Raw genomic sequence first — 15787 nt, 5'->3', positions numbered from 1 at the left:
CCTTGTTCCGCTTTTGGAACTGGGCGGATCACTCCCATGGTATGTAGGTCTTCTACACAGCGTAAGAACGCCTCTCTCTTTGTCTGGTTTGCAGACAATTGAGAAATGTGAAATCTCCCCCTTGGGGGGGGGGGGGGGAGTCTTTGAAGTCCAGAAGATATCCCTGGGACACAATTTCTAAAGCCCAGGAATCGTAAACATCTCTTGCCCAAGCCTGAGCAAAGAGAGAGAGTCTGCCCCCTACTAGATCCGGTCCCAGATCGGGGGCTACCCCTTCATGCTGTCTTGGAGGCAGCTGCAGGCTTCTTGGCCTGTTTACCCTTGTTCCAAGCCTGGTTAGGTCTCCAGACTGACTTGGATTGGACAAAATTCCCCTCTTGCTTTGCAGCAGGGGAAGATGAAGCAGGACCACTCTTGAAGTTCCGAAAGGAACGAAAATTATTTTGTTTGGTCCTCATTTTATTTGTTTTATTCGGAGGGAGGGCATGGCCTTTCCCTCCAGTGATGTCTGAAATAATCTCTTTCAGTTCAGGCCCGAATAGGGTCTTTCCTTTTAAAGGGATGTTCAAAAGTTTAGATTTTGATGACACATCAGCAGACCAGGACTTAAGCCATAACGCCCTGCGTGCTACAATGGCAAAACCTGAATTCTTTGCCGCTAATTTAGCCAGTTGGAAAGGCGGCATCTGTAATGAAAGAATTAGCCAACGTTAGGGCCTTAACTCTATCCATAATATCCTCTAATAGAGTCTCCATCTGAAGAGCCTCTTCTAGAGCCTCGAACCAGAAAGCAGCTGCAGTAGTTACAGGAACAATGCACGCAATAGGTTGGAGAAGAAAACCTTGATGAGCAAAAATTTTCTTTAGGAGACCCTTTAATTTTTTTATCCATAGGATCTTTGAAAGCACGACTGTCTTTAGCGAGAGTAGAAACGGCTCCCTCCACCTTAGGAACCGTCTGCCACGAGTCCCGTACGGTGTCGGATATGGGAAACATTTTCTTATAAACAGGAGGGGGAGCGAACGGTATACCTGGTCTATCCCACTCCTTGGTAACAAATTTCGCAATCCTCTTAGGGACTGGAAAAACATCAGTGTAAACAGGAACCTCTAAGTATTTGTCCATTTTACACAATTTCTCTGGGACCACTATAGGGTCACAATCATCCAGAGTCGCTAATACCTCCCTGAGCAACAAGCAGAGGTGTTCAAGCTTAAATTTGAAGGCCGTCATATCAGAATCTGTCTGAGGGAGTATCTTTTCTGAATCAGAAATCTCTCCCTCAGATAGCAAATCCCTTACCCCTACTTCAGAACATTGTGAGGGTATATCGGATACGGCTACTAAAGCGTCAGAAGGCTCAGCAGTTGTTCTTAACCCAGAGCTGTCACGCTTTCCTTGTAAACCAGGCAGTTCAGATAAAACCGCTGTGAGGGTTGTATTCATAACTGTGACCATGTCTTGTAAAGTAAATGAAGTTGATGCACTAGAGGTACTTGGCGTCACTTATGCGGGCGTTACTGGTTGTGACACTTGGGGAGAGCTAGATGGCAAACCCTCAATTCCTTCTGTCTGAGAATCATCTATTGCTATATTTTTAAGTGCTATAATATGCTCTTTATAATTTATAGACATATCGGTGCAAGTGGGACACATTCTAAGAGGGGGTTCCACAATGGCTTCTAAACACCTTGAACAAGGATTTTCCTTGGTGTCAGACATGTTAAACAGGCTAGTAATGAGTCAAGCAAGCTTGGAAAACACTTTATTCAAAGTAAATAATACTTATAAAAAAAAAACGGTACTGTGCCTTTAAGAGAAAAAAAGATGCACAAACTCTGCAAAATAGTGTAAAAAAGCAGTAAAATTTACAAAATTTTTACAGTAGAATCATAAAACCTTAGTAAGTTTGCACAGCCAGCCAAATAAACAATTAACCCCTTAATTTAGAAACCGGATTGACAAAACGTAAAAAAACGGTATAAAAACGTTCAGCACCTTGCCACAGCTCTGCGGTGGCGCCTACCTGCCCTTTAGGATAGATTTGTGGGGGAAAAACTTTTTAGGCCCTCAAACACAGCAGGACCCTCTGGAGAAGCAGCTGGATGTCTTCAGAATAAAAGAAACTGCGCAACTGAGTCGCGAAAATAGGCCCCTCCCACCTCACTCGATGTTAGTGGGGCCTAAAAGAAACACACCAAAGTGTTTCTAAACTAGCCATGTGGGTTAATAACCCTTAAACAAGCCACAAGACCCCTTAAAGTCCCTCAAAAAAGTTAAGTATTCAATAGAAAAAAGTTTTTTCCATAAGTCCCACCAGTAACAAAAGAGCCCTTAATGTAAGCTGGTATTCTTTCTATTCTATTAAGTGGGGAGCTTACCCTTCCCTCATGGGGATATTGTCAGCCTTTTCTAGAATTATCACAGTCTGTCTAGAAAACAATTGACTGAACATACCTCAATGCAGCTTAGCATGCAAACCGTTCCCCCAACTGAAGTTTTCCTGTATTCCTCAGCCTCTGTGGGAACAGCAGTGGATCTTAGTTACAAAGTGCTAAGATCATCAGCTCCTTGCAGAAATCTTCATCCCTTTTCTGCCAGAGAGTGAATAGTACACACTGGTACCATTTAAAATAATAAACTTTTGCTTGAGAAAATAAAAACTAAAATTTTTGTCACCACACTCACTTCACACTTCCTAGCAGTTAAGCAGGCAAAAAGAATGACTGGGGGGTGGAGCTAAGGGGGGAGCTATATAGACAGCTCTGCTGTGGGTGCTTTCTTTGCCACTTCCTGTTAGGAAGGAGAATATCCCACAAGTATGTATGAATCCGTGGACTCGATACATCTTACAAGAGAAATCTATTTTCTTTAGATATATTTATCAACTGCTGAATATTGAATTTCTCAAAAGGTAGCTTAAATTTTATCTTATGTTTTGTTGTAATTTCTTCAGATCTGGACCGCCACAGTGACCCAGAAGAGTCTTTTGCACGTGACCTTCCAGACTTTCCCTCTATCAACCCAGAACTAATAGGAATTGATGATGAAGATGACACCAGCATTGGGCTTCCAAGTGCAGCCCACCTTCCTCATGGGTCATCAAACCAGCTTTATGATGAGCAGGAGGTGTCTGAAATTGAGATGTCGTTAGGAGGTTTTCCAGGTGCTCAGCAGATCACAGATAACATTGCTGGTTTGGTCACAAGGGGTATGATACAGCTGGCTTTGGCAGGAGCCACTCAGCAAGGTGCAGGGTATGCTGAAGTCCCAAGAGCCAAAACATATCAGAGAAACTCCAGCTCGGAAATAGACACAGATACAGAAGCTGATGGCTTTGAGATGCTGGACCAATCCGAGCTGAACCAAATGGATCCAACCAGTCCACGTGGTCACCAGTAAGGTCATCATGTGATACATTGAGGATGCACCAGTGCCTCCTGACTACACAGTGAATTGTGATATCTTTTTTTAGAGATCTCATTGTAGACTTGTATATTGAACTGTGTCTTTTTTTCAGTGTGCTCCCATGCGTGTGAGATCCATTTAACACAGGTCATCCCTGGCTGCCATTTTATCACTGTGAAGTCTGAACCAGTAGATAAGTGAAGCTAGAATGAAATAGAAAAACGCTAATCTGAAATAGAAAGAATCAGTATTTTAAAATGTAATCCCTACTGGAAATGGACTCTGTGCAATATGGAGCTCTTTGTCTCCACTTTTCCACTCAAAAATCACGGTGGCTTTACTAAAATCTAGAGCCTATGTGCCCGCATTTCTTTAATTCGTTTTTGAAAAACAACATAAAATGGCCATACACAACATTAGTATGGTGTAAAACCGAACTCTTTGGTGCCTGATATTCTTTGTAGTGTTTGAATCTTTGACTTTATAGCTTGACATTCAGTTCCAAGCTGAGACTTTTAGGTCTTTGTCAATAGATAATCAAAGTGAGATGTTTGTCTTCACAGGAATTATTATAATAGAAGAAAACTTAGGATAGAGCTGTGGTAATGCGCTTAATGATTATGGCTTGGATTTTCTAATTGGGGATGAGGGGACATATGTGTTGTAATGTACAGTGGAATATTTTGTTTTTTATTTAGGGGACTGAAACCCCTCTATCCCTATAACAAACAAATGCACTTTTAATTTGAATACATTTTTGAGTTTCACATCAAAGGTTTGTGTATCTGCATCATCTTTTCAGAGAGATTTGGAGATGGGTTGTCATTGGTTGACTCCTACATCTACGTTAATCAGAATATCATGCTATGCCCTGCCAGTGAAAGGTTCTTTGATGTTAGAACATGGATGTCAGTTACTTCTACAAGCTAGCTGGACCTTTCCTACTTTTGTTACCATCCCACAACTTGCTTTACTGATCCAATGTATGATCTGTTGTGCCTTGAGTGGCAGCTTAAACATTCACTGCACTACAGAACTACTTATAAACAAAACAATACATATTGCGCTCAGCTTTATAATAATCCAGTTTTACCCACCATATTTTAGCATAAATCTTAAAACGTGTCCCTTAATCTGATTGCTTGTTTATTTAAGGGGCAAAAAGGGTTTACGTCTGTCACTCCCATTTGCCATATCAGTGTCAAAGTATGATTGTATCTAGTGTATGTTTACACTTTCAAGGATTTTTTTATTTTATTTTATTAAAAATATAGTACAGAAAATATTTACTGAATTCTAAAGCAAAAATGTAACGAGAACAAATGTCAACTCCACTAATGTACTCCTGGTTAAAAGATGCTCTCATACAAACAGTTCTGACAATCTATAATAATATACTGTACTATTTATATCATGTTCCCAAAACATAAAAAAACTTAGTTACAATTTGCATTCACTAATGTATACACTCTAGAGGGGTTTGTGTTCGCATTATTACCAGCTGCTTTCTGCTTCTTCAGGATCATGCTTGGCTCTGTAACTGGGTTCTGCCTAAGGCATGCAAACCATTGTGTAAAATACTTTACCATCCATCTGTTGGTGTGTTTCTTGTGGGAGTACACACACATTCACATTCTAATATTTTTATTATGAATAACCTAATCCAACTTGGAATGTGTGCAGAAAGGTTAACTCCAATTCCAGCTTCATTGTGTTGCAGTCAACATATTCTTTCCTGTGCTTTTTTTGTGAACTCTCTCCATGGCCCACTAACACTTTAAAGAAAACATCAAGTCGTTGAAGGGACATGAAATGCAAATTTTTCTCTTATGATTTCAATAGAGCATACAAATTTAAACAACTTTCCAAATTACTTCTTTTATCTAATTTACATTGTTCTTTTGGGATGTTTGTTGAGAAGCATATCTAGGTAGGCTCAGGAGCTGAGTCCTATCTGCTGATTGGTGGCTGCACATATATGCCTCTTGTCATTGATTTACTGATATGTGTGTGTGTATGTGTATGTATATATATATATGCTTACCTGATAAATTTATTTCTCTTGTGGTGTATCCAGTCCACGGATCATCCGTTACTTGTGGGGATATTCTCATTCCCAACAGGAAGTTGCAAGAGGACACCCACAGCAGAGCTGTTATATAGCTCCTCCCCTAACTGCCATATCCAGTCATTCGACCGAAAACACGCAGAGAAAGGAGAAACCATAGGGTGCAGTGGTGACTGTAGTTTAAATGAAAAAATTACCTGCCTTAAAATGACAGGGCGGGCCGTGGACTGGATACACCACAAGAGAAATAAATTTATCAGGTAAGCATAAATTGTGTTTTCTCTTGTAAGGTGTATCCAGTCCACGGATCATCCATTACTGGTGGGATATCAATACCAAAGCTAAAGTACACGGATGAAGGGAGGGACAAGGCAGGTACTTAAACGGAAGGTACCACTGCCTGTAAAACCTTTCTCCCAAAAATAGCCTCCGAAGAAGCAAAAGTATCAAATTTGTAGAATTTTGAAAAAGTATGAAGCGAAGACCAAGTCACCGCCTTGCAAATCTGTTCAACAGAAGCCTCATTTTTAAAGGCCCAAGTGGAAGCCACAGCTCTAGTAGAATGAGCTGTAATCCTTTCTTGAGGCTGCTGGCCAGCAGTCTCATAGGCTAAGTGGATTATGCTTCTTAGCCAAAAAGAAACAGAGGTTGCCGAAGCCTTTTGACCTCTCCTCTGTCCAGAGTAGACAACAAACAAAGCAGATGTTTGACAAAAATCTTTAGTAGCTTGTAAGTAAAACTTTAAAGCACGAACCACGTCCAGATTGTGTAATAGACGTTCCTTCTTTGAAGAAGGATTAGGACACAAGGATGGAACAACAATCTCTTTTTTGATATTCTTGTTAGATACCACCTTAGGTAAAAACCTAGGTTTGGTACGCATGACTACCTTATCCGTATGGAAGATCAGATAAGGAGAATCACATTGTAAAGCAGATAACTCGGAGACTCTACGAGCCGAGGAAATAGCTACCAAAAACAGAACTTTCCAAGATAAAAGTTTGATATCTATGGAATGAAAAGGTTCAAACGGAACTCCTTGAAGAACCTTAAGAACCAAATTTAAGCTCCATGGGGGAGCAACAGGTTTAAACACAGGCTTGATTCTAACCAAAGCCTGACAAAATGCCTGAACGTCTGGAACATCTGCCAGACGCTTGTGCAAAAGAATAGACAGAGCAGAAATCTGTCCTTTTAAGGAACTAGCTGACAATCCTTTTTCCAAACCATCTTGGAGAAAAGATAATATCCTGGGAATCCTAACCCTTGGATTCACACCAATAAAGATATGTACGCCATATTTTATGGTAAATATTCCTGGTGACAGGCTTTCGTGCCTGTATTAAGGTATCAATGACTGACTCGGAGAAGCCACGCTTTGACAAAATCAAGCGTTCAATCTCCAGGCAGTCAGTCTCAGAGAAATTAGATTTGGATGGTTGAAAAGACCCTAAAGTAGAAGGTCCTGTCTCAGAGGCAGAGTCCATGGTGGAAAGGATGACATGTCCACCAGATCTGCATACCAGGTCCTGCGTGGCCACGCAGGCGCTATCAAAATCACTGATGCTCTCTCCTGCTTGACCTTGGCAATCAGTTGAGGGAGCAGAGGAAACGGTGGAAACACATAAGCCAGGTTGAAAGACCAGGGCGCTGCTAGAGCATCTATTAGCGTCGCCTTGGGATCCCTGGACCTGGATCCGCAACAAGGAAGCTTGGCGTTCTAGCGAGACGCCATGAGATCCAGTTCTGGTTTGCCCCAACGATGAATCAATTGTGCAAACACCTCCGGATGGAGTTCCCACTCTCCCGGATGAAAAGTCTGACGACTTAAAAAATCCCCCTCCCAGTTCTCTACACCTGGGATATGGATAGCTGATAGGTGGCAAGAGTGAGTCTCTGCCCAGCGAATTATCTTTGAGACTTCTAACATCGCTAGGGAACTTCTTGTTCCCCCTTGATGGTTGATGTAAGCCACAGTCGTGCTGTTGTCCGACTGAAATCTGATGTACCTCAGAGTTGCTAACTGAGGCCAAGCCTGAAGAGCATTGAATATCGCTCTTCCAGAATATTTATTGGAAGGAGTGTCTCCTCCTGAGTCCACAATCCGTGAGCCTTCAGGGAGTCCCAGACTGCACCCCACCCTAGAAGGCTCTGTTGTTACAATTGTCCAATCTGGCCTGCGAAAGGTCATACCTTTGGACAGATGGACCAGAGATAGCCACCAGAGAAGAGAATCCCTGGTCTCTTGATCCAGATTTAGTAGAGGGGACAAATCTGTGTAATCCCTGTTCCACTGACTGAGCATGCATAGTTGCAGCGGTCTGAGATGTAGGCGTGCAAACGGCACTATGTCCATTGCCGCTACCATTAAGCCGATTACTTCCATGCACTGAGCCACCGAAGGGCGCGGAATGGAATGAAGAACACGGCAGGAATTTAGAAGCTTTGATAACCTGGACTCCGTCAGGTAAATTTTCATTTCTACAGAATCTATCAGAGTCCCTAGGAAGGAAACTCTTGTGAGTGGGGATAGAGAACTCTTTTCCTCGTTCAATTTCCACCCATGCGATCTCAGAAATGCCAGTACTACGTCCGTATGAGACTTGGCAATTTGGAGGTTTGACGCCTGTATCAGGATGTCGTCTAAATAAGGGGCCACTGCTATGCCCCACGGCCTTAGGACCGCCAGAAGCGACCCTAGAACCTTCGTAAAGATTCTTGGGGCTGTAGCTAATCCAAAAGGAAGAGCTACCACCTGGTAATGCCTGTCTAAAAAGGCAAACCTGAGAAACCGATGATGATCTTTGTTATCGGAATGTGAAGATAAGCATCCTTTAAATCCACTGTAGTCATATATTGACCCTACTGGATCATAGGTAGGATGGTACTAATAGTTTCCATCTTGAATGATGGAACTCTGAGGAATTTGTTTAAGATCTTTAGATCCAAAATTGGTCTGAAGGTTCCTTCTTTTTTGGGAACCACAAACAGATTTGAGTAAAAACCCTGTCCCTGTTCCTCCTTTGGAACTTGATGGATCACTCCCATAACTAGGAGGTCTCGTACACAGTGTAAGAATGCCTCTCTCTTTATCTGGTTTGCAGATAATTGTGAAAGGTGAAATCTCCCTTTTTGGGGGGGAAGCTTAGAAGTCCAGAAGATATCCCTGGGATATAATTTCCAACACCCAGGGATCCTGGACATCTCTTGCCCACGCCTGGGTGAAGAGCGAAAGTCTGCCCCCTACTAGATCCGTTACCGGATAGGGGTCCGTTCCTTCATGCTGTCTTAGAGGCAGCAGCAGGCTTTTTGGCCTGCTTACCTTTGTCCCAGGTCTGGTTTGGTCTCCAGACCGTCTTGGACTGAGCAAAAGTTCCCTCTTGTTTGCATTAGAGGAAGTTGATGCCGCACTTGCCTTGAAGTTTCGAAAGGCACGAAAATTAGACTGTTTGGCCCTTGATTTGGACCTGTCCTGAGGAAGGGCATGACCTTTTCCTCCAGTGATATCAGCAATAATCTCCTTGAAACCAGACCCGAATAGGATCTGCCCCTTGAAGGGAATGTTAAGCAGCTTCGAGTTTGAAGTCACGTCAGCCTGTATAGCAAAACTAGAATTCTTAGCCGTTAGTTTAGTCAAATGAACAATGGCATCAGAAAACAAAGGAATTGGCTAGCTTAAGTGCTCTAAGCTTGCCAAGTATGTCATCCAATGGAGTCGCTACCTGTAAAGCCTCTTCCAGAGACTCAAACCAGAACGCCGCAGCAGCAGTGACAGGAGCAATGCATGCAAGGGGCTGTAGGATAAAACTTTTATTGAATAAACATTTTCTTAAGGTAACCTTCTAATTTTTTATCCATTGGATCTAAAAAAGCACAACTGACCTCGACAGGGATAGTAGTACGCTTTGCTAAAGTAGAAACTGCTCCCTCCACCTTAGGAACTGTCTGTCATAAGTCCCGTGTGGTGGCGTCTATTGGAAACATTTTTCTAAAAATAGGAGGGGAAGAGAACGTCACACCTGGTCTATCCCATTTCTTATTAATAATTTCTGTAAACCTTTTAGGTATTGGAAAAACATCAGTACACACCGGCACTGCATAGTATTTATCCAGTCTACACAATTTCTCTGGCACTACAATTGTATCACAGTCATTCAGAGCAGCTAAAACCTCCCTGAGAAACACGCGGAGGTGTTCAAGCTTAAATTTAAATGTAGAAATATCAGAATCAGGTTGCATCATCTTTCCTGAGTCAGAAACATCACCCACAGACTGAAGCTCTCCTTCCTCAGCTTCTGCATATTGTGAGGCAGTATCAGACATGGTTCTTAAAGCGTCAGTATGCTCTGCATTTCGTCTAACCCCAGAGCTATCTCGCTTACCTCTAAATTCAGGTAGTCTGGCTAATACCGCTGACAGTGTATTATCCATGACTGCCGCCATGTCTTGTAAAGTAATCGCTATGGGTGCCCTAGATGTACTTGGCGCCATTTGAGCGGGAGTCAAAGGATCTGACACGTGGGGAGAGTTAGTCGGCATAACTTCCCCCTCGTCAGATTCCTCTGGTGATAAATTTTTGTAAAGACAGAATATGATCTTTATTGCTTAAAGTGAAATCAGTACATTTGGTACACATTCTAATAGGGGGTTCCACCATGGCTTTTAAACATAATGAACAAGGAGTTTCCTCTATGTCAGACATGTTTGTACAGACTAGCAATGAGACTAGCAAGCTTGGAAAACACTTTAAATCAAGTTAACAAGCAAATATAAAAAAAGGTACTGTACCTTTAAGAGAAACAAATTTTGTCAAAATTTGAAAAAAGGCAGTAAATCAAACAAAATGTTTACAGTGTATGTAATAAGTTAACAGAGCATTGCACCCACTTGCAAATGGATGATTAACCCCTTAATTCAAAAAACGGATCAAAAAACGATATAGACATTTTTTAACAGACACAACAAACTGCCACAGCCTGCTGTGGCCCTACCTTCCCCAATAAACGACTTTGGAAAGCCTTTGAGCCCTTTAGAGATGTCCTATAGCATAAAGGGGACTCCTGAGGGAAGCTGGATGTCACAGTTTGTAATTTTAACTGCAACAACTGTAACTTTTATACTACAACAGTGGAAAGCCTCAGGAAACTGTTTCTAGGCAAAATTTAAGCCAGCCATGTGGAAAAAACTAGGCCCCAATAAAGTTTTATCACCAAAGCATATATAAAAACGATTAAACATGCCAGCAAACGTTTTATATTGCAATTTTATAAGGGTATTACCCCTGAGAGTAAGCATGATACCAGTCGCTATTAAATCACTGTATTTAGGCTTAACTTACATTAATCCGGTATCAGCAGCATTTTCCATTTCTAGAAAAAATTGTAACTGCACATACCTCATAGCAGAGTAACCTGCACGCCATTCTCCCGCTGAAGTTACCTCTCTCCTCAGACATATGTGAGAACAGCAATGGATCTTAGTTACAACCTGCTAAGATCATAGAAAACTCAGGCAGATTCTTCTTCTATTTACTGCCTGGGATAAAATAGTACAACTCCAGTACCATTTAAAATAACAAACTTTTGATTGAAGATAAAAAACTAACTATATTTCACCACTCTCTCTTACTACCTCCATGAGTGTTGAGAGTTGCAAGAGAATGACTAGATATGGCAGTTAGGGGAGGAGCTATATAACAGCTCTGCTGTTTGTGTCCTCTTGCAACTTCCTGTTGGGAATGAGAATATCCCCACAAGTAATGGATGATCCGTGGACTGGATACACCTTACAAGAGAAATATATATATATGTGTGTGTATATATATATATATATATGGATGTGTGTGTGTATATATATATATATATATATGTGTGTATGTGTATTATAGGAATTTCTATTTATAAATACATAGGACATATTCTGCTATGTGAAGACTATTGGAATGTGAAATTTACAGTAAATACACAGTATAACACTTTATTAGAGTATATACATCTTTAGACATGTATATGTATGTATCTATTTGAAAGACTTTCTAACACTTGAGATCTATCTTTCAGCCCTTATAACTTTTTTGTGCAATATTATTTTTAATAATTTATATTAGTGTTATGAGTGTACTTTTACATGTATTTTTTATATGTTTTGTGATACTTTTTTTTATTTTGCAAAACAATTAACCAGAGAGCTGAGGACATGGTTATCATTCTAGAGTAAATAAATCATTCTCCAACTAATTATAGTATGGCAAACATGAGTAATACTGTGTATAATAGTACAATTATGCCCCCTGTATCAGTAAGAAACAGTTACAGTTATTGTATTTCAATAACAAATTATAAAAATGTAATGCGATAGAGGCAGAGTTTGGCCGCAGCTAAGATGGCTGCATAAATCCACAGCTCCGGAGCGTCAGGTCCTACAAATAGCAATAACTCAGGTTGCAGTGGCCTGAACTACCGAGAACTGAATAGGAAAGACAACCTAAAACACCAGAGCTACACTAATTAGGTTCGAGCCGACAGCCGCAGAACTCTTAACGGCTCCACATTAAAGGGACAGTCAAGTCCAAAAAAAACTTTAATGTTTTAAATAGGGCATGTCATTTTAAAAAACTTTCCAATTTACTTTTATCATCAATTTTGCTTTGTTCTCTTGGTTTTCTTAGTTGAAAGCTAAACCTAAGCGGTTCATATGCTAATTTCTTAGACCTTGAAGGCCACTTCTAATCTAAATGCATTTTGATAGTTTTTCACCACTAGAGGGCATTAGTTCACGTGTTTCATATAGATAACATTGAGCTCATGCAGGTGAATTTACCATGGAGACAGCTCTGATTGGCTAAAATGCAAGTCTGTCAAAAGAACTGAAATAAGGGGGCAGTCTGCTGAGACTTAGATACAAGGTAATTACAGAGGTAAAACGTGTATAATTATAACTGTGTTGATTATGCAAAACTGGGGAATTGGTAATTAAGGAATTATCTATCTTTTAAAACAACAAAAATTCTGGTGTTGACTGTCCATTTAAAGTGAACTGAATGTGAGACACGCGAGTCCAGCGGAACAGATGGATCACGGTAAGGATACCGCTTAGGCATACAAGCATAAACCCGCATACCGGACACACGATCAAAGCAGGTACCTTAGCTTCATATAGCCTCAGGTAACGGCCTGGCTCCACACAAAGCCCCCGACTGCGCTGTCCATGCCGCAAGCAAGCCATAAAATGGCGACTGAATAAACCATGCTGTGAGGATAAAAAAAAATCTGGCTGAACATAAAGCCTTTTTCCTGACGATAGGGAGGCAGAACACAATACCTATCCCTGTGTTTACCTACACGGAAAAGGACATAATCCCTGGGGGTTAAACAATATATCTTACTGGGGACACAAAATTATTTAAAGGAAGCAGGTTGTTATGGCTGCAAAAAAAGAATATTAAGACAAACAGCTAAAAGCATTGGTGAAAGAGCACTCAGTGAGCTTGTTTTTTGCAGCATCAGACCATAGAAGGCCTTCACCATTAAAAGACCCAAGGGAGATCCCTTCCCCTACAACTATAATGGAGGATGACAACTCTCAAGATCAGGACCTATCCGCACATGTACCTCTCTCATTGTTATCCTCAGCATCTAAGCAGGACATAGCAGACATTGTTAGAACATGCATGAGGGAAGAAATGGCGGAAATTAAACTAGAAATACACACCCTGGGCTTTAGAGTGGAATCTATAGAGGATCAGACAGACATAGTCAAATAACAGATCAAGTAACTATGCAAGCATCTGTTATAGAGGACCTAAACAATAAACTAGAGGACCTTTAAAATAGAGGATGGCGAAAGAACCTCTATCAGAGAGATCCCTGAATCAGTCCTTCCTAAAGAATTCCATACCTATTTAGCATCATTATTTGCACACAGCACCACCCAGAGATGTCATAATGAAATAGAAAGTTTTCTGGATAAAGGAGATTCTGGCATTGTCTAGGAAGCACCAACCAATACAGTTCAGAGGGCCAATTTTGCAATTTATGCGGACCTTTGGTGCCTTTGACTAAACTGCTTTGAGACAAGAAAATATTGTACCTTGGGGTTTCCCCTTTCATCTTTACATACTACGAGACACTAGAAGACTGGTGTGCAGAAAATTTTTGGATGTACCAGAATTCTGTAGCTCCCTAAACCTAGATCCACCAGACTTCTCACCAATGGATAACCAGAACTCTCACTCAGCAAGAAAAGAAAAAAGGCCACAACCGGAGAAATGGCAACAAACACCTCCAGGAGCCAACAAGAAACCATCTATACAAGGGGCTCCACCAGAGAAGAAAAAGGTGCATTCCTCGCTTCCCAAAAATGGGACTTGACCGAATACTACATTGCTCAAGCACCCAAGATGGAAATCCTCAAGGAAAAGGGTAAATAGTAACAGATTTTATGCTACAGACCTATAAATAGGACTGCTAAACTTCTAAAATGCAAACGTCTGTACAGCTAGAGTATGTCAATGTTTAAAAATCTGTGTTTAGCTTAGTTATAGGTTACATTTTTTGCCCAAGAAGGTATGGTATATTGACTATTGCCTTATAAACATAATGGTATATAGTAACAGGTTTATTGCTACAGACCTACAGGTAGGACTGCTAAAATTTTAAAATGTATACGTCTGTACTACTAGAGTATATTAGTGTTTAAAAATTTGTGTTCAGCTCAAAGTTATAGGTTAAATTTTCTACCCAAGAAGAGATGGTATATTGCCTATTCCTTAATTAAAGTTGTAAAAGGACAAAGGATAAGTTCCCTCCCTATATAAAATTTAAATATATATATATATATATATATATATATACATACACAGATATATAGGTTTAGTGCAACCAAACTTTTATGTCATAGATAAAGCACCTGACCCCCTACCTTAAGTGAGGACTCGTGATTAGACATGGTTCCGATGCCTATCTCCAAATGCTGGAGAGGCATTATTTCACTACTTTTGTTTTTCTTACTTTTGTTATGTTGTTTGTTTAATAGTATTAATTTCCTACAAAGTTTATTGAATTTGCAAGTGAAATACTTGATCGGAAAAATGGTGTTATGTGTATTAGAGTACTGCAAATGGGATGATGGGATAACATTTCGTATGCTGATTATCAATGGATACCCCAAATAGAATACTTAAGTTTATTACACAAAATGTTAAGGGTCTTAATTCACCTGCTAAAAGATCTATGGCAATGTCTGACTTATATAAAAGAAAAGGAGATGAGCCAAGATATATGAGCTCTCATTACACTCAGCATTTCCATAGCTCTTGCACCTCTAAAATGTGGAGTCTGGGAGGCACACAAATGCTTCATGAGAGGTGAATTCATAAAAATTAGGGCTCAACTCAGGAAATTAGAAAGGCAGAAATACACAGATCTTCTAAACTATCTGATCTGGAAAAACAAAACAAACACAACCAAGATGACCAATCCATAAAGGGAGAACTCCAAAAATTAGGAATGCTTTACTCGATTTACTACTGAAAGAATATAAGACCACCACGTCTAAATTCAAACAACGTTTTTTCTACGAAGGCAATAGAGCAGGTAAATTATTGGCGAGGGCTCTCAAAATTAAAAAACTTAAAACATTTGTCCACGAAATTAAAACACCTAAAAATATAAAAGTACACTCCACCAAAGATATATTCTATCTCAATTTGAAGAATATTTTACACAGCTCTACAATATGTCACATACAAAATCAGATCTAACAACTCCCATAGATATGCAAAATTACCTAAACAGAATCCCTCTACCTACATTAGAGAGGGAACAAGCAGCAGAGTTAGAGACCCCTATCACATCAGAGGAAATCAAGCTGGCAATCCATGACCTCAGTCTGGGCAAAAGCCCTGGCCCACATAGCTTTTCCACCTATTATAAAACCTTTGCCTCAACATTGATACCACACCTCCGGATTTTTAACAAGGTAGACGGGAATAACTCATTCCCTCAAAATATGTTGGAGGCACATATAACAGTGCTTCCAAAACCTGGTAAGCCCCCAGATGTCCCTCAAAATTTCAGGCCCATCTCACTTTTAAATGTTGATGTAAAGCTGTTCGCAAAAATATTGGCCGCATGGATAAATAAAATTCTCCCACAACTAATTCATGTAAACCAAGCAGGTTTCACCCCTCATAGAGAAGCGAGGGACAATACAATTAAAATATTGAACCTACTAGATCATGCGCAAACATATAAAATCCCATCAATTTTTCTGGCCATGGACGCAGAAAAGGCCTTTGACAGGCTAAATTG

At 40.4% G+C, this 15787-nt stretch overlaps 1 protein-coding gene across 2 annotated transcripts in view; it reads left to right on the top strand.

Moving 5' to 3' along the window:
- Positions 1-4183, top strand: part of RETREG3 (reticulophagy regulator family member 3) — a 92093-nt gene extending 87910 nt beyond the window's left edge. For both annotated transcript variants that reach the window (XM_053699337.1, XM_053699329.1), the window contains exon 9: positions 2958-4183. In XM_053699337.1, coding sequence (XP_053555312.1) covers positions 2958-3403 — 446 coding nt within the window. In that variant the 3' untranslated portion in view covers positions 3404-4183. The remainder of the gene's footprint in view (positions 1-2957) is intronic.
- Positions 4184-15787: the final 11604 nt, after the last annotated feature.

Source organism: Bombina bombina, chromosome 1 (genome assembly GCF_027579735.1).
Source record: "Bombina bombina isolate aBomBom1 chromosome 1, aBomBom1.pri, whole genome shotgun sequence".
Lineage (NCBI taxonomy): Eukaryota > Metazoa > Chordata > Amphibia > Anura > Bombinatoridae > Bombina > Bombina bombina.
Note: the sequence above shows the minus strand (reverse complement) of the source record. Positions and strands in the feature narration are given on the sequence as shown.